A 21,295-nucleotide genomic window follows, 5' to 3' on the forward strand; every position below is an offset into this window, starting at 1 on the left:
TGGCTAGCCAAACAATCAAGGCTGTCATGAATATTCTCTCAGGCTCTTCCTCAAAGAAGCCTTCATAGGGACACCACTGGGACCCAAAGAGAGTTGGGGTAGCATTAATTCCTTTTCAGAGCAACAGGATATGTAACTTGGTCACCTGTGGCCATGGAACAGGAGACATTGTGTCCACTCTCTTCCCCTAGCAACAAGACCAACTAGAAGGACTTCTTTTCCTTCCACACAACTCATCACAGAAAAATAAGGCCCCAAATATCACTTTGGAACAATCTCAGATAAACACACCCACTCCCTTGAGTGAAAGTGTTTATATATAAGTGTGCAAGTGTACAAGTGAGTGAAGCACCATTTATAGAGAGGAAACACTGTCTTTTACTTTTACTGCATTTCCATTTCTAAGGTTTCTATTAGAAAACTCTCTGCATGGTTGGTCCAAGGTCCTCTCTATTTATAGAAGAGCTACTCTCTATTTATAGAATAAATAGAACCTCAACTATCTTGTAAATCAAACTGGCCAACTTCCTCCTAGAGATAAAGGCAGAAAGTAACTTAGCCAGAATCATTCAGACAGAGTGAAGACTCCAAAGGTATCCAGCCGCAGTGAGTATAAGTGCAAAGAAACACACACACACTTGTACACATGCACATGCTTACACACACACCTCACCTCTCGTTCACATAAAAACAATAAAGCCCAAACTTAATTTTAAAAATGAGGGCTGGGGTATGGCCTAGTGGTAAAATCCTTGACTTGCATACATAAAGCCCTGGGCTGGATTCCTCAGCACCATATATATAGAAAAAGCCAGAAGTGGTGCTGTGGCCGAAGTGGTAGAGTGCTAGCCTTGAGCAAAAGGAAGCCAGGGACAGTGCTCAGGCCCTGAGTTCAAGCCCTAGGACTGGCAAAAGGAAAAAAAAGTGAATTTTAAAAATGAACAAGCTGAATTAAGACACGAATATACCACTTCGTTATTAAGAAAGATACCATGCTGCTAATTCATGTAAATGCTGTACAATATGGAAGCAATTCAATGTCAGTTGTGTTTTGTCAAAGCTTCCTTTCCAGAGATTACCAGCTGGTTATAATATAATCAAATTCAAAGAGACCCTTTGTATGGGACCCAGTACCTTTATAGCCACAATGTTTACCCTAAGCCTGGCTAGCCAAATAAATCCATGTTGTTTAGAAGAAAGAAAATGATGGCAAGTGTGGATGGAAATAAACAGAGGAGGGAAGCTTTGGTGCAGTAAAAATAGAACCTTAGTGACAGTTAGGAAACCCCTGGGCCCTGGTTTGGATCATGAGCTAACTCAGACTTAAGTGTTTAAGTCAATTTGGGAACTTCAATCTCTTGTCATGTGAAGAAATAGAAGTGATTTTTCTTTTTTTATTTATTTTTGGTGCCAGTACTGGAACTTGAACTCAAGACGTGGGTGCTGTCTCTTACCTTTTTCACTCAAGACTGATGCTCTATCACTTAAGCTATACCTCTTTTAGCTTATTGCTAGATAACTGGAGATGAGAGTTGCACAGATTTTTCTGCCCTGGCTGGCTTTGAACTTTGATCCTTAGATCTCAGCCTCCTGAGTAACTAGGATAACAGCATGAGCCCTTTTATCCCTTAGCACACAACTAGCACTTCACAGTGGCCTGTTGAATTACACTGAAAACAGAAGCATCAGAGGATGAATGTCGAGGTTGAAGGACATTGTCTATGACATTTCTACAGCTGCATCCAAGTTCTGGCACTTATAACAAGAATGACAAGAATGCTCAGGCTAGGCACCAATGCTCATGCCTGTAATCCTAGCTACTTGGGAGGCTGAAATCTGAGGACTGAGGCTTAAAGCCAGCCTGAGGAAGGAAAGTCTATGAGACTCTTATCTCCAATTAACCACCAAAAAGCCAGAAGTAGAGCTGTGGCTCAAGTGATAGACCACCAGCCTCATGTGAAAAAGCTAAGGGACAGTGAGCCCCCCAGTACAAGCACATACCACACACACACACAATCATCTTTATAAACACATGACTTACCCTGTCATCATACAAGAACTTCAATATAAAATGGGGAAAATGCAAATGTCTTTGGTTCAAGGTACTGACTCTGGCACTGAGGCTAGGAGTAAAAAAGTATAATTTAGTTCTGGTGGTGACCATTTCCAGGTCAACTAGATCAAAGTAGAAAAACAAGTGTCTCCCCTTTTTCCTGAGAGAAAGAAGCCCCACCCAGATTGATTTTACTTCATGGCCCTTTCAAGGCTCCAAAACAAAAACCACACCTTGAGGATTTTCTCTTTCCAAATTCTGGTTCTCTCTAAGGATCCTGATGGAACTGTAACCATCAAGAATAGAGCTGGAAAGAGAGAGAACTTACATCTCCAGATAGCCTGTGGTCAAATAAGGAAGAGCATCTTCCCGGTTACTGACTCAACTGCGGAACAGACGCAAGCAGAATTCTTGGTAAAATGTCAAATCGGGAGAAATCCAGCCTGGGGAGGGGTGACGAAAACAATGAACTAGGAGTGTAAGTGTACCTTGAACAAAACACTCCCTCAGTGAAAAGCAAGTGGATGGCTGGTACTGTGATACCCAACAATGGAAAGGGACAGCTGAAATGGGAGTCTCGGCACCTTCAGAAGCAATAGAGACAAAGGAAGTCTCCCTTAAAGCTTCCTCTGTCCAACAACACTAAGTAAAGGGCAGCCAGCATCAATGGATTCACAGACTTTCAGGTTAACAGCACACTGCTCTGCAAGCTTCATTTCAAAATAAAGCCTCTGCTGGTAGTTTTTCTATATGAACTGCACAACTCCAGAGACTGAGTTTGAATCCTTGCTCCATATACTTACTAGACTATGTAGCCTTGGGCAAGTTACATAGCCTCTCTGTGCCTCAGTTTTTACCACCTGGGAAATAAGGATAAGAAATCAATAATGGTACCTATGAGCCACAAAGCTGCTATTTACAAATACAAATTTCTAAGGTAGGCTAACCCTAGGCATGTGATGGGTACTGCATAGGTAATGAACAGGGAAAGTAATTACTCATTCAAAAGTAGCTTATCAATAAGCTGATATTTACCAATTGATATTGCCATTATAAAACCCCATTTTTTTTTTGGTCTGTGTGTGACTGTACGTATGTGTGTGTTGTATGTGGGTGTGGGTGTGGGGTGTAGTATTGGGGCTTGAACTCAGGGCCTGAGTGCTGTCCTTCAGTTTATTCCACTCAAGGCTACTGGACTTCTACTTGAACCACAGCTTTACTTCCAGTTTTAGGTGGTTAGCTGGAGATAAGAGTCTCACAAACTTTCCTGCCCTGGCTGGCTTCAAACCACAATTCTCAGATTTCAACCTCCTGAGTAGCTAGGATTACAGGCATGAGCCACTGGAATCCAGCTAAGATGCTTTTATTTTAAAATTGGCTCTTAGGAATTCAGTTGTTGACCAACAAACTTTTCTCTTGATCAAAAAGGCAGAGCAGATTTAAAACCCATAGATCATTCATTCATAGTAGAAGTCAAAACTAGAGGCTTTCTATACACTCTGAATAAGTCATAATGAACCTCAGAATCAATGAAAGTGAACACCCTTGTTGACCAAGAACCCATTGTAGCCAATCATTTTCAAAGCTGCTATGTTTTAATTGTCACAGAAATAAGCCAGGCATAGTGGCTCATGCCTATAACCTCAACACTTAGAAAGCTGATGCAGAATGATTGACAGTTCAAAGCCAATCTGGATTACATGATGAGACCTTGTCTCAAAAAATAATAATAATAAAAGAGGTTCCATAACTTCAGTATAATTCTGGAACTCCTAGCTAGAGCAATAATGCAATAAAAAGATATAAGAGAAATTCACATAGGGAAAGAAGAAATCAAACTATCCCTATTTGCAGATGACATGATTTTATATCTGAAAGACTCAAAAGACTCCATCCCAAAGCTTCTAGACCTTATTAATAAATGTGGCAAAGTATCAGAATACAAAATTAACCAATAAAATGTAGCCTTTCTGTATGCCAACAATGCACAAGTAGAGAGGGAAATCAGGAAAATAACTCCATTAGCAATAGCCTCAAAAGAAATCTAGGAATAAACCTAAACAAAGAGGCAAAAGACCTTTATAGCAAAAACTATACAAATTTGAAGAAAGAAATCAAAGATGACAACAGGAAATGGAAAAAGCTTCCATATTCATGAGTAGGTAAAATTAAATATTGAGTAGGTAAAATTAATATTGTAAAAATGGCCATACCAACAAAAACTACCTACAAATTTAATGCAGTACCCATCAAAATCCCAATGAAGTTCTTTATTTAGATAGAGAAAATTCAAAAAATTCATATGGCAAAACAAAAGATCTTGAATAGCTAAGGCAATGCTATGCAAAAAAAGTAATGACAGTTGTATCACAATCCCAGACCATAGCTCTACTACAGAGCTATGGTAACAAAAACATCTTGGTATTGGCACAAAAACAGACCTAAAGATCAATGCAACTGACTAGAAGACCCAGAAATAAAACCATATACTTAACAGTTATTTGATATTTGGCACAGAAGCCAAAGATATACAGTGGAAAAAAGACAGTCTTTTCAATAATTGGTGTTGGGAAAACTGGGCATCTGTATGCAGAAAAAACTAAAAGTAAACCCTTGTCACCAAACACAAATATCAATTCAAAGTAGATCAAAGACTTCAACATCAGACCAGAAACTTTGAAACTACTGCAAGAGGGAGTAGGAGAAACACTAGAAGTCATAAGCATAGGCAGAAACTTTTTGAAAAAGAGTCCCAGGGGTAGAGCAGATAGGAGAGAGGACTTGATAGATGGGATTACATCAAACTAAAGTGTCTGCACAGAAAAAGGACCTAGTTACTAAACTAGAAAGACAGCCAACTGACTGGGAGAAGATTTTTTTTTACCATCAATACATCAAACAAAGGCCTAATAATCAAAATATAGAAGGAGCTCAAGAAACTAACTTCTCCCAATGCTAACAAACCAATCACTATTTAAATGGGCAAGGGAGCTAAGGAGAGACTTCTCAGAAGAACAGGTAAGAACAACAAAGAAACATATGAAGAAATGCTCATCATCCCTGGCTATAAAGGAAATGCAAATCAAAATAACTTGGCACAATTAGATTGGCCAACATTGTGAATTTGAACAACAACAAATGTTGGTGGGGATTTGAAAAAAGGAATCTTACTGCATGGTTGGTGGGAATGTAAACTAATACAACCAGTCTGGATAGCAGTCTGTAGGTTCTTCAAAAAACTAAACATAGATCTTTCCTACGACCCAGCCGTACCACTCCAGGGCATCTACCCAGAACATCATAAGCCAAAGTACCATAAAGACAAACATACATGGGCACTGCTACACTATTCATAATAGTTAAGTTGTGGAAACAGTCCAGATTCCCTACAATAGATGAGTGGCTCCAAAAAATGAAATACCTATACACAATGGAATTTTACACAGCTATTAGAAAGAATAATATTATGTCATTTTCAGGGAACTGAATGGACCTAGAACAAGTCATGTTAAGTGAGGTAAGCCAAGCTCAGAGATAAAAGCAGCATGTTTTCTGTCATATGCAGAAGCTAGATCTAAAATACACTGGGACATAAGAAAAAATCACACAGTTCTCTATACATTCACACATATAAGACAAAAGGAAGATAGTTAGGAGAGAAACAGAAAGACACATTGCTTATGTGAATCTGATCAAACAAAATATTTAATTCTTCTTTGCTCTTTTTGTTTTCTTTTCTTTTTGTCTTGTCTGTATGCCTTTGGGAAATAAGGAGAGACAAAGAAATGGAGGAACAAATGGTAAACAATGCAGTAAAGGTTTTCACTGCACACTATGTTGAAAATGAACTACACAGCTTGTGTATGAGGTGGGAGGGAAAAACTGGAAGAAAGTGAAGGAAGGGGTGACATTGCCCAAAAGGAAATTCATTTTTTTGCCTGACTTATGTAACTATAACCCCTCTGTTTTTAGCCTTTCCAAATAAAAATAACATAAAATAAATAAGTTAAAAGAAAATAAGCCACAGAACCTAATAGAAGTGTAGCAAGGTTTGGCCCCCAACCAACCAAGTAAAATATCACTTACCACAGTTAACTTGCTGTGGCTCACTCTAGCATCCTGTTTAGAAGCCTCAGAAATTTGTTTTTCCTCCACTTTCATTCAGTCAATAATAATTCACGGAGCACCTACTCTGTGACTGACAATTACAGGCATGTAGAGAAAATAGAGAAGAAAGCACTACAACCTCTGCCTGCCTACCTTCAGCAAACTGACACTCTAGCAAAGAAGACAAAGATTAGTGCTTAGAAAGCGAATGTGCCTAATCCAGAATGAAGAATGAATGAATAAATAAATAATAAAATAAAAGAAGTCAATACACTATAATGAGATGAGCTTTGGGGAGACCACAACTCTCATTTCTCTGAGATCAACCCATCCCTTCCTTATAGTCATGTCTGCAGAAGCACAGACAATTTACATAGGCCATACACTGCATGGATAGGATGCAGCCTCCTGTAGACAAATATCTGACATTCAGGACTATAAATTCTCTAAGCCAACCTTTCCAAACATGCTCCCACTCCCTCGTATACTATCCATTCTCTGACTCTCAAAAATCCCATTTATTTAATGTCTTCTTTGTCTACTCTTCACCTATCATCCTGATTGGAGTGCTCCATGTTCTATGACCATAGAAATCATGATACTTATTCTGCAGAAAGACAACTGTATTTAATCTTCATGTTTGCTTGCTGAAATCTCTGAAAGCAACAATATTTCTGTTAGATTCAAGTGTGAGGTTTGGGGTTGTCACAGGGAAAGGGATAGTTAGAGAAGATATACATTGAAATTGTAGCTCAATACAATCTCAAAATAATTTGCTCAATGAAGCATAGAAGTTAATGTTATCTGAATCATTAAGTATATTCTGTGATGAAAGGTACTAATATTATATAAAGGTCAAACATAAAACAAGAGTTTAGTAAGTTCATAGTCCAAATTTAGTAGTCATTTATTGAAGGTAGTTCCATGATGGAGAAGCAGCTCTTGAAGTTATACTAGAAAACTGCAGATCAACCGTTGAATACACACAATAAAACATCTCATGTTATTTAGTTTTATACAAAAATAGCACCCATGGTTATTAAGATGTGTTTTCACTATATCATGGAAAATGTATTTTGGAGTATAGAAAAGTTTAATGTCTCACCTGAATATAATCTATGGAGAAAATGTAATTCAAATCAAGAATTATTTCAACCATGAAATATTCTATGTCTATTCTTTGGGTGAGTGAATTTCCACAGGCCAGTCAGAACTTAAAACTTACTCATCTTCTTTAACTATTTTCCATATTCATAAATATATAAATATATTATTGCTGACCACTACCGAGAATTTTTTCATACAGAAAAAATAATTTAAATTTACATTTGCTTTAAATTTAAAGGCAAAAGTTGTTCGAGTCTACCAAAAAAAATTAAATCTTGGTCTTCACCTTGAAATTAAAACTGCTTTCTGTTACTACAGAAAAAAAAATCTTATTCTAAAAGACAAATTTTTGTGAAGACTAGTATCACAGAATATCACTAATTCAAAACTTTGTTCAGTAAATCTATATAAAACTTTGAGGTATTTGCCTCCAATATAGTAACAATTACAAAATACAAAGGATAACTCAGAAATAGACTACAATGAAATGACTTTAATAAAAAGCATGTTCATAGTATATAAGGCATCTTTTAATTAAGCATCTTAGCTGAGCATTGGTAGCTCACTTGGGTAATACCAGCTCCCCAGAAGATGAGATCCAGAAGATTGAAATTTAAGGTTAACCTGGACAAAAAAGTCTGCTAGACTACATTTCAAAATATAAGCAGCAAAAAAGCAGGCTGGAGGCTTGGCTCAGATGGTAGAGAACCAAACAAAAGTGTGTGTATATATATATATATATCTCATATATCATAGATATGATGTTTATATATAACATACATATATTATATATAATACATATATATAACATATAATCACATACCATAGTAGCATATAGGCACACACACACATATATGATTAATCATTTCAAAGGCAACAGAGAGGTTAGCTTAAAAACAAGAAGACTGACAAAAAGATGATGTCACACTCTTTACATACATTAGGAAACCTTTCTAAAGCTAAATGAATTTGACTGGATTCTGGTACTTTCTTTCTCCTTTCTTCCCCACTGTGGCAGTACTGGGATGGAGCCTGGAGCCTTACATGCTGTAGTGCTTCCCATTTTACAGTCAAATGTTCAATGATGCCTTTCATATGATCATCAGGAAAGACCAAGATTTTGCTGATTCTGTAATACTAGGGCTGGGAGGCTTAATTTGCCACTTGCCTTTTATATGAATGTTCCTCATCCCCTCTACTTTCTGCATAGAGATGTGGTAAATACTCATATTGTTGCTTACCACTATCATACAATAAGATACTCACAATCCATATAGTAAGGTACAGTGGACACAAAACTCACCAAGCACGATGACCACAGTCTTCAGAAGACTCATCATGGTATCCCTATTGCGCCGTGGTCCAGAACTATGCCGAGACATTCTCATAGTCCTCTGGCGAACATAGCCAAAGATGTGAGCATAGAGAACCACCATTACCACAAAGGTCACCAAGTTGAAAATGGCCCAGAAAACTAAGTATGAGTCACTGTAGAGGGGCGCCATGTTGGAACAGTGTTCAATATCACAGATACAGTTCCAGCCCACACTGGGAATGGCACCCATCACAATGGCCATAGTCCAGATGACCACAATGACCACCACCACCCGCCGGTTGCTCATCCGTGTGTGCAGCTGCATGCGGAAGACTGTAATGTGCCTCTCGATGGCAATAGCCAGTAAATTGGCCACAGATGCTGTCAGGCTGGTGTCAATGAGGCCCTGGCGGAGGAGCCATGTGCTAACAGTCAATCTCCGAGTATTGGGTCCTGTGTTGAACATTAGGTAGAAGTAGGCTAACCCAGCAAAAAAGTCTGCAGCAGCCAGATTAGCCATCAAGTAATAAATAGGAAAGTGGAAGCGACGGTTGACGTAGATTGCCACCATGACCAGAAGGTTGGCCAACATGATAAAGATACAGACGGTGATTCCCAGGCCCATCACCAGCTTACTGACTGTGTTCCATTCTGTGGCAAGATACTTTCCACTCCGGTTGTAAAAGAAAGCGATGGACTCATTGTAGAAGCACTGTGGGTCATTCATGGCTGTGAACTAGAAGGGAAAGGAGGAAAGATGGTGAAAAATGGTTTAAAGAAAGAAAGAAACCACAAATCCAACTTTTTAAAACTCTGATCTTGCATAATGATGCTCTATAATTATACTAGCCTAAGTTTTCTAACAGTCCTCAAGATTAAAGACACTTGGTGTTACATAAATGACAAGGCCTCTGCTTGGTGGCTGCATGTCACTGAAGTCTACTAGAAAAAGCCACATGGCAAAGGAACCTTGCTTAAAATATATGAGACAGACAAAAATTTTACAGAAACTTGCAACTGGATTATTTACCAGAATGAAATCTGTTTGGACCTGTTATTTAGGGAATCTGTAAACACACGTGGTTTATCGATAGGATATCATTGCCCTATTGTGCATTTTTATTCTCACATAATATGCTCAATCTGTGACAGATGATTTGTACTCTTAAGTTTCCAGAAGGATCATCCGTCCTAACATTTCAAAGAGGTCAGAATGCATTGAAGGCTCCTTGGCCAAAGCCAGCATTTGCTGCTGAACATTCCTGTGGTCAGCACAGCCTACCCCCAAGGCTCCTCAACTCCAGAATAGCATCCATCAACCAACCCATGACGTTTGAGAACTCTTTCTTTGGGGAGGCCCTAATATAACCTCCAAAGGGCAGCTGATACTTGACACTGCTCCACAGAAGTAAAATATATTTAGGTGAGATGAGGTATATCCATTTAAATATAGAGTATATCCTTCTTAACACATTTATTTATTTTTCAATGATTAGAATATATTTGCTCATATAATAATACTTGAATCTGAAAAGGATTGAGAAAGTAGCCTCTAAAACTATAAAGACAAAAGTAGAAAATAAAAAGTCACAAAGAAGAAACTAGGCAATTAATATCACACAGAATAAATTATTTTTTCTGAAACTTTAAGTTTATGAGGCTTCAAAAATTAGGAAATATTTCTTGACAGTTTACTTTTATCTTGTCATGCTTCTAATAAACCACTTAATAAATACGACAGACTTCAGCGCTATTTTTATATTCTAATTTCCATAGACTGTACACAAATTTTAGCAAACACTAGAAATTCCAAAAGAGTATGAAACTTTTAAGTGTTCATGTTCTGACATGTCTGGATATTGAAGTCTCTTCCCTAAACTAGATTTTAATAGCTTTTAGATCACAATGTTAACATTACACACTATTTGCTGTATAAAACTTAGCTCTTAATTTTTCCATTGATTAAAGAACTAGTACTCCGAGTTCTTTAATAAGAACTCTGAGGAGCAAAAACTTTGTCTTACATTTCTTGGCATCTTAGATACATATTGTAGTGCCTCACTCATTGAAAACCAGAGAACTTGGCCCATTGTACTTTATTCCACCCCAAATCCTGTCATTACTCCAGGTCATTCATCTACCTTTCTTTTTTTTTAATAATTACTTATTTATTGTCAAAGTGATGTACCGAGGGGTTACAGTTTCATACATATGGTCATGGCTACATTTGTTGTACTATTTGTTACCTCCTTCCTCATTCCCCCCTCCCCACCATGAGTTGTTCAGTTGGTTTACTTTGCTTTCTTGACCTCATCTGTAATGATTCCATTACAACTCAGTTGCCCACACCCATAGTTACACCCTGGACTTCGCTACCACCTACAGCTACCGCCCCTCTGGAAACACTTGTGACATTCTAAATATTGGTTTCAACTTCCCAGTCTTCAGATTTTTTTCAATACTGATTTCCAGTACCCTAGTGTGTGTGTGTGTGTGTGTGTGTGTGTGTGTGTGTGTGTGTGTGTGTGTGTGTGTGTTTAGGGTAGCTACTTCCTTGACTCCTCTGCTTTTTCTCATTGGAATACACTTCCCATCTTCCCTTTTCCTCTCATCCAGCTAAAGATTCCACAGTAGTTCATTTCACAGAAACACGGTCTCATCTTGAAAGCATCAGAATCATCAGAAGCCCTTCAAGAATGCAGATCTTTTTTTTTTTCCTTTTTCTCGTTTGAAGAACAGCTCTACAGTGACAATTCAATATATAACATCACCAGCAAAGTTTCTGGTAGACTCATACCCACACTTCCATTTGTGATGCGAAACATAGGAATACATATATTAAATTTGATAAGTACAAGCTATTTGCCACTAAGGGAATGATGACAAACCTTCAGTTTCCAGAGTTTCTTGATTTTTGAAACTTAGATAAGAAAAGAGAGGACTTCCCCATTTAACCTTTCCGCTACACTGTACTTTCAAGACAATGTAGTAAAATAACACCAATTTTCCCATGTACTAAAGCTTCTAAGAAAGCTTAGAGAAAATCCACACTGATGCCAGTGTTAAGTTCATGATTTTTCTCTTCAACTCGAACTTCAATGCCCACAACCATCTGCTTTTCTCCATAATGGTTACTCTAAAAATTCAATGTACTTTCTAAACTTATCTGCTATTCTCAAACTTTTGAGCCCCGTCTTCTCCCTTTAGCATCAGTTGCCAGAGAAACATAAAAATTTCTGATGGAAACTCCCTCAAATTTTCTACCACAAAAAAAGGATAGAATTACTTGTCTAATACTCCATTCCTTCCTCTTATTCCATTACAACAGAAGAGGCATGCCCTTTGCCTTCCAAATACTGGAGTCCCACCTCTTCCTACAATTTGAAGAACCCTGTGTCATCGATTGCTTTCTTTCTCCCCCACCTTCCAGTCAGGCTTACTTCCTTCCTGAGCTCTAGGCAAATCATTGGCTTGTCTATGGATTACCTCTCTTGATTCTTCTGTAAGTACTCTGTGACAGTGTTTATAACCACTCAGACTCATAATCTTCCTCGTAATCCTCGAAAGGTTTCTTCTGTAAATACTCTCTACCCCAGAGACTAGAAAATTGCTAGCTTAGACAACTAGCAGTATCCAAGTAGCCTGAGTAATAAACTTGGGAATTCCACCTTTCTCCTTCATCCTCATGGTTTAAATCAATGATATGGAATCTCGGCAAGAGCAATTCGCCTTTTCAGGTATCTGCTTACTCCATCCTTATAACCATCATTTTTAGGGCCACACTGGCCTCCTGAGCCAGTCTCTTCATTTGTGATCTTTCTTTTGTTTTTATTTTTTATTGTTATTATAGAGGTGATATACAAAGAAGTTACCATTACATAAGTCAGGTAACAAGTACACTGCTTTTTGGACAATGCTGCCCCCTTCCCTCTTTCTCTCCCAGTTTTTCCTTCTCATCCCCACCCACAAGTTGTATAGTTGATTTACACAACGTAGTGTCTAATGTGTTCCACTGCTGCATTTTGTTCACCCTTTGTCCTTCCATTCGTTTGCGATCTTTCCAAAGGGCAAAGCTAACCAAGCTATCCCTTTACTGAAAATTCTGATAACTGACATGCTTCAGATGAAAATATAAACTCTCTAACCACCTTATCATGCCTTACCTGTCTCTCCTGCCTTAACTCAAACTATGAAGAACTTCAGGCTTCATTTAATGTGCTACATTCTCCCTTACCTCTGGCTCTCAGCAGCATAGACAATAATAGTTTCCTGAATCAGTATCACCCAGAAGGCCTATAAAATACAGTGCTGGTCATATCCTCAAGAAGTTCTGACTTTGTAGATCTGGGGTAGCCAGGTAATGGGTGCTGCTGGTCCAATGACAACAATCTGAGTGCTTTAATCTTTTCTCAATTTTTATAAGGGAAATCTTCCATCTAGTCATTCCCCTCAGATATTTATAACTCTGGTGTTCTTACCAGTTCTCGAATGTTCCCTGGAACAATAATACACTGTATAATAATTGCTGAAATGCCCATTAATTCCTCTCCAGTGAGCTAGAAACCATATCAGAGGTAGAGAGTCTAGCTTTCTTGTTTATTGTAATATTCTTAGATAGATTCAAAGCTACTTAAGTGTTGACTGTATTAGTTAATTAAAGGTAACTTGGCTGGGCACAGGTGGCTCATGCCTGTAATCCTGGCATTTCAGGAGGCTGAGATCTGAGTACCTCAGTTCAAAGACAGCCTGGGAAAGTCCCTGAGACTTTTTATCTCTAATTAATCACCTGAAAACTGGAAGTGGAGTCTTGGGCCTAAGTGGTAGAGTACTAGCCTTAAATGAAATAGCCCAGAGACAGTACTCAGGCCAAAATTGCCCAGTGCCCAGTGCTCAAGCTCAAAATTGTTGACACTTTGTTTTCCTTCTCTAAAGGATACAAAATAAATTGAAATGCAAAACTCTGTTCTCTTCATTAGCCCCTCCTATCATTTACTTTTTGTGAACAAATAATTTTACAAATCAAGTATCAACATATTCTATTTCATAGCATTCTAACTTGTGAATAATAACTACCAATGAATTCAAGCAAGGCTACATACAATGTTTTAGCTCTTTCTGAACAGAAAAGCCATGAGGTTTATTTATTTATTTAAACATATACATTTAATAAAGACAAACTAAAAAAGTAAAAACAATGGTAGCAAAGCACCAAAAATAGAACAAGACATTATTAAACATTAAAAAAAAGGAATCTACATGGATTAAACTCATTTCTTATTGTCACTATAGTGAAATGGTATCAATTTAGCAATTAAAACATAAAAATTTATTTTTATATAATCCTGGAGATCAGAAATCCAAACGGTCTCACTGGCATAAAAATCAAGGTTCTGGCAAAGCTATGCTCCTTGGCATAAGTTCTAGGGGACATCCCATTTTTCTTTATCTTTTCTACAGACTGTCCACCTTCCTTGACTAATGGCCCCCTCCAACTTCAAAAGTCCAGTAAAGACTTCCTCACATCTAATCACTTCTACATTGACTCCTCTACTTCCCTCTTCCAGGTATAAGAATATGTGTGATCTTGGGTAATCTAGGATAATCTTGCTAACACAAAACCCTTAACAGAACCCCATCTGAAAAGTACCCTTTTGCCATTAAGGTGGCATCGTCATAGGTTATAAGGATTGAGTTAAAGATATCTTTGGAAATCATTACTGTGCCCATGAGCACAACTTGAAAAGCAATTTCTGAATTAACAAAAGCAGCACAAGCAATGAAATGGAGTGTCAAATTCCAAATAAGAGGAATAGCAAGTAGAGGTAAGAAACTCACCCAGCATTCAAAGAAGAGAGTCAAAAGGAAAGGAGGCAAGCATAAGACAAAATCTATTTACACTGGGTATCTGAAAAAGATAAGGGCAAAGCTGAGGAAACAGAGCCTCATACAAAGAAATGTTATTCCTTAAAAAGGAAACCCAGCTCACTGGTTCATATAAATGAGAAAATAAAGTTAATCAAAAACAGCTAAAATGTAATTGTAGCTGGAAAAGATATGGAGGAAGCTCAGGGATTAAAAAAAAATTCTAGGAGTAAAGAGAAAAATTAAAAAGCATCAAATCAGTATCTAACCTAGAAAGAAAGGGAAAAAAAAAAAAACAAAACTAAGAGATCCCTATACTTCTGGTGCAGAATTCCCATAGAGAGAACCTAAGCAATCAGAATCTCCACTATATGGAGAAAATGTTTGAGATCTTACTTATTTCACAGCCAACCCTACTGATGTTCTCACATGAAGAACATTATCAGACATATGCATTATCCAGGTTTCCTTCCAAAAGACAATATCTACCAAGCACAAGGCTCTTCATTCAAACCCCAGTACTACCCGGAAGGCATGGAGGGAAGAAGGAGAGAGGAAGGTAAGGACCCAGGGAAAGATAGAGAGATCTAGCGAGGAAGGGCTAACTTGCAAAGGTAAGTCCCAAGAAAGGCAAGAGAAACAAAACAACAAACAAGAGGACGGGCATCAAGGGAAGAGGGGCAGATGAATAAAGAAAAGAAGGAGATAATGCAGTCAATAATTCAATGTATATAATACAAATTCAAAAGAGTAAGGGAAGGGATGGGGAGGTAAAAATGTTGAAAGTGGTGACACTGACCTAAATGTATTGTACTCATACACGCTTTGCTAGATGGAAACTCCTTTATACAACTACTTAAAGACTTAAAGATAATTTTTAAAACTAGACAAAAATAAGTTGCTAAAATAAAAAGCAACAAAGCAAAACAAGAATAAACACAAGAACCAAAACACTGTCAGAAAAAGGCCCATTATACATGACTTTTCACAGTTATAAAATTAAAAGCAAATATCTAACATGATCCTTAAATGAGATTATAGACATAAAAAATAACAATAATAATCTGGGGTTAAAGATCACTTACTTGTACTAGTAGGAACCTGAACTGGGAAAGCATTAAAATATATGTAAAATTCTCTTAAGAATTAACTTAGAAATAAATTAACTAAGAAGCAAAAGCACATTCAACTGTGGCAATAAAAAAATAAGTTTAAATATGTTGGTTCAAAAGAGGGAAGGGAATGGTTTAGGGAGAGGATCATAGAAGGAGAGAGAGAAAGTGTGAGTGAATACAGTTCTAATAGTCAATGTGCATATGTGATAATGGAACCAGGTAATTTGACAGTCATGGGTGGGGTTGGGACAGAAGAAGAATGATAGAAGAGGTGACACTGACCAAGACGCCTTGAACTCATAAACTGGCATGATGATTTGAAACCTTTTAGTACAACTGCCTGAAAAAAATTAAAAATAATTTCAAATCCCACCAATTACAATAATGGTAGGATGATGCTGACTTTTCATATTACTGAAGACAAAGAAATGGAGACAAAAGATGAACAATGCATAGAATTAAAAAAAACTGTAACATTTCTCTAGGTAAGGTTATAAAGGATTTTCTTCTCATTTTTAGAAAAGTAGTACTGTTGCAAAAAAAAAAAAAAAACAGAGGAGAAAGGAGACTGGGAATGTGGCTCAGTGGTAGAGTGCTTGCCTTGCATGCATGAAGCCCTGGGTTCAATTCCTCACTCAGCACCACATACACAGAAAAAGCCAGAAGTTGCGCTGTGGCTCAAGTGGTAGAGTGTTAACCTTGAGCAAAAAGAAGTCAGGCTCAGGCCCTGAGTCCAAGCCCCAGAACTAGCAAAGAGAGAGAGAGAGAGAGAGAGAGAGAGAGAGAGAGAAACTCGGTAATTTATTTAGAAAATTACTCTAAATACATTTTCCTCAATGGCTGAAAGCCCACATGCATGCACTTTCTCTTTCAATAGTTCTCTATCTCAGGGAGGTGAAGGCGGGCCTCAGTGGCTACTCTACAGAGCAGATCTTCCAAATCTCAGAGATTTGCATCAGTCTGTCTGGGATTTCATTTGTCATCACAAATGTGGCAAGCCTGAACTCCAAAGAGGCATGTACACACAGAGTTCATCGTTTCTGTGTTTCCACATGCATTCACTCACAAGCATTTAGGGAATGCTAGGTATGGACCGGGCACTGGTCCTTACACCTGGGAAGGGCACCAAAATGATACACCTGAGTGCCTGCATTGGAGCCAGTCCCAAGCATCTGATGTTGCACTTTGTAGTCTCCTGCAAGACAATTACATGTTCACTAGACAAGACAAAAAGGGAACACCTGGCATAAACTCATAGACTAGTAATCAAACCTATGTCATTTACTAAGCATTCAGGTAAGAAAGCATGTACTCTACTGGAATACGTGAAGAGATTTTAATCTACACTAGATAGACAGGCAACAAGAGAACATAAGGCCAAGTTGGTTTCCACTTTCATTAAAGTCCAGTGATAGAGAAGGTGAGACCCTCGCATGTCCTTCTCACTAACTGGGTCTCTCTACCTGAGTCTGATGTCCACCAAATAATTTGGTCTTCACTAAGTTCTATTACTGCTCTTCACCTCAAATTTCCCATTTTAAAATTAAAATTTAAAATTTAAGGATCTGTGAGACCAAATTCTCAACTCTAGTTCTTAAGTCTAAAATAATCACTTTTACCAATAAGAATTAGAGAAGAGATAGCAGAGAATTTATTTACATGCCATTAAGTTAACAACAAGAAAACAAGGTCTCTACCTTCTGGAAGCCTCAAATTAGAAATAAACAACAACAAAGTAAGGCCAAGTTTGGTAGCACTGGAATTACAATCCTAGCACTCTGAAGGCTACGGTGTTAGGACCATGAATTCTAGGCCAGCCTGTGCTACATAGTAATATCCTATCTCAAAAAGAGAGAGAGAGAGAGAGAAGAAAAAATGGGGCCATTTCCCCCTAGAGTTAGAAAAGAAGCCACAAAAAAGTGCCAACTAAGAGTTTTGCTCATAATTAAAAAAAAACAAAAAACACGTTACTGCAGTGCATCTACTAAATTAGAAACAATTTACCTGGGCTGGGGATATGGCCTAGTGGCAAGAGTGCTTGCCTCCTATACATGAGGCCCTGGGTTCAATTCCCCAGCACCACATATACAGAAAACGGCCAGAAGTGGCGCTGTGGCTCAAGTGGCAGAGTGCTAGCCTTGAGCAAAAGGAAGCCAGGGACAGTGCTCAGGCCCTGAGTCCAAGCCCCAGGACTAGCCAAAAAACAAACAAAAAAAAGAAACAATTTACCTAACAAGGTCCAGCTACATTAAACATTAATTCAGAAAGGAATGGTTTGCAATAATTTAATATATACATTGTAAACAACAACAACAATGGGGCCAAATGCTGGTAGCCCACTCCTATAATCCTAGCTACTCAGGAGGCTGATATTTGAGAACTGTTTTCCAAAGCCAACCCAGGCAGGCAAGTTCATGAAACTCATCTCTAATTAATGGCCAAAAATGCCAGAAGTGAAGGTATGGCTCAAGTGGTAGAGCACCAGCAACTGAACAGAAAAGGCCAAGTAAGAGTTCTAGGCCCAGAGTTCAACCCCTCCCGCCCCACCCCCAGCCAAAAAAAAAAAAAAAAAAGGAAGAGGAAGGGAAACAGGAGGAAAGGAAGGAAGGAAAAGAACTATGGGAAACACAACGTTTTTTTTTTCAGGCAGAAAAGAGTTTATTGGGGAGGAGAGCAAACTGTGGGCCCACATGAGATGAATGTCTGTGGAGACAGAGGGGAAGGAAAAACAAAAGAAAAAGACTTTAAGTCAATAAAAATATCTCATCTGTTAAAGGTCCTTTCTACCAGGCATAGAAGATGTATGCATTGTCATACTTGTCAAATTTCCAAAGAATTCTGAATGGTCCATAAGAGAAGGAATGGTAAGAGCCACCAATTCACTAAGATGAACTAGGTAAACTACAATGTAGTTTCCAGAAGCATCTCTGTGCTAACAGAGAACTGTAAACCAAAGTAAGAGGCTGTCTTGTCAGGAGGTTATAAAAAATGATGAGGGCCATGTTTTAAATACTACTGAGAAATAGAAAAGGAGTCCTGGCCTTGGCTGAGGAACTGAGTTAGAACCAAAACCCACTCATTAAGTAAGGAACAACCTCCATATCAGTGAAAGAGTAGACCACACACACAAAAATAATAATAATCTCTTTTCACGCTGTAGGGTCCAAGGAGGAACTCTGTTTCAGCATAGAGTCCGACTTGGAAAGTAAACTAAAAGATTCTTAAGAAGTCACAGAGCCAGGTGTAGTGGTGCTCTCCTGTCATCTCAGCCCTCTCAAGGCTTGAAGCAGTAGAACTTTAAGTTAAAGGACAGCCTAGGCCACATAGAAATACCCTGTCTTCCAAAAAGAAAAAGAAAACAAGAAATTTGATTTGTAATTCCCAAGTATATAAATCCCAAAAGGTTGTAATCTGAAGTTGGACTAGCTATCAATTCTGAGAAACTACAGAGGAGAAAGGAACACAAACCATAGGTATGAATTCCTGATGCTGCCAGTGCTTGAGCGTAACAACTACACAGAATTCTCCCAAGTGAGCCGCAGTGAACATGAACTGCCCAAATAATTAAATCCCAAATTGGGTGCCAGTGGCTCATGTCTGTAATCCTAGCTCTTCATGAGGCTGAGATCTAAGGATCGTGGTTCAAAGCCAGCCAGGCAGGAAAGTCTGTGAGAATCTTATCTCCAATTAGCCACCAGAAAACCAGGAAGTAGTGCTGTGGCTCAAGTGGTAGAGCGCTAGCCTTGAGCTGCAGAGCTCAGGGACAGCTCCCAAGCCCAGAGTTCAAGACAAATCCAAGAGACTCTTATCTTCAGTTAACCAGTTTTTTAAAGAAAAGCAAGAAATAGGACTGTGGCCCAAGTGGTAGAGCACCAACCTAGAGTGAAAAAGCTAAGAAAGGGCACGAGGCCCTGAATTTGAGTCCCAATACTGGTATAGAAGATTCAGATTAAAAGTTCATTCCTGATTTGAAAGAGTAAAATGCCATGGTGTAACTGAAGACTCTTATCTTAATTATCTAATTAAGACAATTCTCTAATTGTCTCTAATTCTCTTATCAGAGTGCCTATCATTTGCCTTTTTTCTTCAGCCTTTTTCTCCACGACCATAGAGCTGAGTTCCAATGTGGAAATGCAGTGGAATCCTTGTGCTCTAAGCCTCTCTTCAAAGACACAATGGAATGGGGTGGGGGGTCAGCAGCTGAGTCTCACAAAAGGTGATTCTGTGTTATCCCTATACCCCCGAGCATGTCCACCAGTGGTAAGCTCTAAACGATGACCAGTGCCACTGATCCACTTAACCAATACTCCACAGATCCTCCCCTCCAGTGTTTAAGGTTACTTAGCAACCTTACCAACCATAATCAAGGTCATGTTAAGCATGCAAAATCTAGAGGACCAACTCTTCCTTTCTGGCTTGAACTAAGACTCTAGAATCTGCAAATGCTAGCTGGTGGCTGTTTATCTAAGTACAAATGGTTGGAAATCTCTTGCTGGCCATTCTGAACTTGAAATTGTGCCATTAACTTCACCATCAACCACTCCCTGCTTCTCTTCCTACATGCCTCCACTTCTTGCTACTGAAGGCTTCCTGCTACTCTGAAAACTGCTTCATTGCCAGCGTAAGTCTAGAAACTAATCTACCTCATGGTCTTTTCTGATGGACGTTGAGGAGCTAGTACTACCACACTCTCATCTCTTTCTCACCCTGGGTTTCCATAGAACAATCAGTTGTGACCAAAAGACATTTACTTTAAAGGAGGTGATTAAGTGACACTGTGCATTACCACATTACGTTAGGCTAATTGTTTTTGTGTGTTTGAGTGTGTGTTCTTTTATGGGGTATTGAACTCAGTGCCTGGGCACTCTTCCTTAGCTTTCTTACTCAAGGCTGGTGTTTTACCACTTGAGCCACACTTCTACTTCTGTTTTTTTTTTTTTTTAGTAGTCAAGTGGAGATAAGAGTCTCAGTTTCCTGCCTGGGCTGGCTTTGAACTGTGGTCCTTAGATCTCAGCCTTGTGAGTAGCTAAGATTACAGATGTGAGCCACCAACACCTGGGCCAGGTTGATCTTTTTTCTTAATGTCTTATTATTATTATCTACCGGTAGTTGTACAAAGGAATTGTCATTTTAAAAAAAGCTTATGAATACAATATGCCTTGATGAATGTCAACTCTTTTAATATTCCCATCCATCCCTCTCCTACTTGCCCTTTTCCTCAGTCTTCTTAATTTTGTAGGATATACACTGGGTTCTTGACTGAATTCTCTCTCTCAACAACAGTCATATGGGACTAATGTATATATCTCAATAAGCAGCTGTCTCGTAGACATTGTGATAATGGAAAAAACTGCAGGTCATTTACCCACTTTGATGCTTGTTCATGGAAAATCTACAACAAAGTTCAAAGACAAGAAATCAGAGATCTTGTAGAATAGACAAACCATGCCATTACAGGTACAAGGAGAAAGCCATAAACCCATTGAGAGATAAAAGAGGAGCTCCTAGTCATTGAAGACTAATTCAATTTAAAAAGAAGATATATATTAGACAGCTGGGCACCAGTGGCTCACACCTGGAACCCTAGCTACTCAGGAGGCTGAGATCTGAGGATCACGTTTCAAAGCCAGCATGGGAAGAAAAGTTCCCATCAGACTGATATCTCCAATTAATCACTCAAAAACTGGAAGTGGCTTAAATGGCAAAGCAGTAGCCTTGAGCACAAAGAGGCCCAGG

At 38.5% G+C, this 21,295-nt stretch overlaps 1 protein-coding gene across 9 annotated transcripts in view; it reads right to left on the reverse strand.

Annotated features, from left to right (window-relative positions):
* Lpar1 (lysophosphatidic acid receptor 1) overlaps positions 1–21,295 on the reverse strand; it is a 120,431-nt gene that overhangs the window by 41,157 nt on the left and 57,979 nt on the right. For all 9 annotated transcript variants that reach the window (XM_048338962.1, XM_048338930.1, XM_048338904.1 and 6 more), the window contains one exon: positions 8,571–9,318. In XM_048338962.1, coding sequence (XP_048194919.1) covers positions 8,571–9,318 — 748 coding nt within the window. The remainder of the gene's footprint in view (positions 1–8,570; positions 9,319–21,295) is intronic.

The sequence above is a fragment of the Perognathus longimembris genome, chromosome 1 (assembly GCF_023159225.1).
Source record: "Perognathus longimembris pacificus isolate PPM17 chromosome 1, ASM2315922v1, whole genome shotgun sequence".
Lineage (NCBI taxonomy): Eukaryota > Metazoa > Chordata > Mammalia > Rodentia > Heteromyidae > Perognathus > Perognathus longimembris.